General features: G+C 61.1%; 1 protein-coding gene across 1 annotated transcript; it reads right to left on the bottom strand.

Annotated features, from left to right (window-relative positions):
- Positions 1-241: 241 nt before the first annotated feature.
- LOC123045197 (LOB domain-containing protein 40) lies at positions 242-1,537 on the bottom strand. The gene has a single exon (XM_044468152.1). It carries the CDS (start codon positions 1,337-1,339, stop codon positions 431-433), a length of 909 nt encoding a protein of 302 aa, XP_044324087.1. The 5' UTR covers positions 1,340-1,537; the 3' UTR covers positions 242-430.
- Between the last annotated feature and the right edge of the window lie 356 nt (positions 1,538-1,893).

Below are 1,893 nucleotides of genomic sequence, written 5' to 3'. Positions count from 1 at the left end.
CAGGATGGTGGAGCTTCCAAAGGCGGACGGAAGTGGATCTCGGAGCTGCGCGGGGCAGGGAGCGCGCGTGGGGGACGGATCCGCCCCGCCGCCACCATCCCAGGGCGCGGCACGGCTTCACCGGCCGGCCCTCCGGCGGTGGCGCAGCGGTGGCGGGCGGGGAAGCCTCCCTGGCGGCGGCGGCTGGGTGTTCCCCCGTGTCGCCTGAGGTTGGCGACGCGGGGGCGTTTCTGTGTCTTTCTTTTTTTTAGAAAAACACATTTTTATTGGAAAAATCTTGGCCATGCGGGAGCTATTGTCTGTACATTGCAACCATGAAACAAAAACGAACTAACAGACCTAATTTTTTTTTCCAATTAAAGGTAAAAGAGTCCATCAAATAGCTCTCTATGTTTTCACAAGGTAAATGTGCTTAAAATTTCCCCCTATTTTAGAGGAACCGGAGCCCGACGAAAGCCGGCTCCGCCGCGGTCCGGACGCTCAGGTGAAATCCGGCAGGCCGTGCTGCGACGGGAGCGAATCCAAGCGTGAGCTCGAGCCCTAGTTCTTCGTCCTCCTTTTCGACCTCCTCCGCGTGCTCTGCGGCCGGCTCTGTGCTCTGCTCCTGCTCTGCCTGGCTGACGTGCGACCCCGCCTCGGCCTCCGTGTCCGCGGACGCCTCTTGCTGGCAGTGTGGCTCCACGGGGTCCTCGTGTCGGCTGTCGGAGGATTCGTGGCTCGGAGCACGCTGGAACGCGCCCTCCTCCATCTCCTTGCGGTGTTGACGATCCCGCTCCTCCTCCGCCGTGGGCGCCCGAGGCTGCGGCTGCGGCTTGGGCTTGTTGTTGGAGTCGCTGGACGGGTTGTGGTGGGACGAGGCGGAGGACGCGCGCTTGAAGCGGGTGCGGCCGGGCTTGGCGACCTTGTGGAGCCTCCCGTCGGCGGCTGACGAGGTGGAGACGTGGCGGATGTCGTACGCCTTGAGCGGCGGGGTCCGGTCGGCGGCGGCATCCTCGGAGGAGACCTGGACGATGGGCTTGCCGCTGAGGACGGCCTCGACGGCGGCCTGGCACATCTGCCAGTTATTGGACCAGAGCAGGCCAACGGAGCCGTAGATGGGGTTGACGATCCGGCCGCAGGCCTCGTAGAGGAGCGAGCGGAAGATGCCGGGGCGGAGGCTGTCGTCCGTGCCGGCGTTGATGAGGTTCATGAGCCCCGCGCGGCCGTAGAACTTGGCGAGGAAGACGGTGGCGTTGGCCTGCGCCTCGGGGCTCTTGATCCACTGCAGGCAGGGGCGGATGCTGCAGTCCTCGCTGCAGCCCTTCCGCAGCACGCGGCAGCCGTTGCAGCTAAGCCGCATCGTCGTCGTCGGTACTTGAGTGTAGTACGTGCTGGAGCCTGCACAGGCAAGGAAACCTAGAAGGAGAAGGTGTCTACGAGGAGGAAGGGAGGGAGAGAGGAGGGTGGTGGTGGTGGTGGTGATGTATTGATGTGATGTGAGCTATGCAATCCAGGAGCGATTGATTGTGATGATATAAAGAAGAAGGGGGAGCGGGACGGCGCCTGTGGTTTTGCGAAAACTGGGAACGGGCTGGTGCTGGTATTAGGCTATTGGCCGCGTCGCGAGTCCGAGGAGGCAATTTGATGACTGGTACGTGTACTTGACTGTCTTTGTTTACTTCCACTGGTTACGGGGGTGCATCCCCCCTAGCGAAACATGCCTCCCATTACCGTGGGTGCTCTCTCCGTCCCCGGGTTTGCCCGGCTTCTGGTTTTCCAGGTGGACTTTCTTGCATAAGCCAACCAACCAACTATTCAAGCGCCCTTTGATTTATCTACGTATACGTATCACTGCATAAACTATTTCGATTTTGCTAAATCTTAGGCGCCTGCGTGTCCCGGATGGAGGTGAGG

Source organism: Triticum aestivum, chromosome 2B (assembly GCF_018294505.1).
Source record: "Triticum aestivum cultivar Chinese Spring chromosome 2B, IWGSC CS RefSeq v2.1, whole genome shotgun sequence".
Classification (NCBI taxonomy): domain Eukaryota; kingdom Viridiplantae; phylum Streptophyta; class Magnoliopsida; order Poales; family Poaceae; genus Triticum; species Triticum aestivum.
Note: the sequence above shows the minus strand (reverse complement) of the source record. Positions and strands in the feature narration are given on the sequence as shown.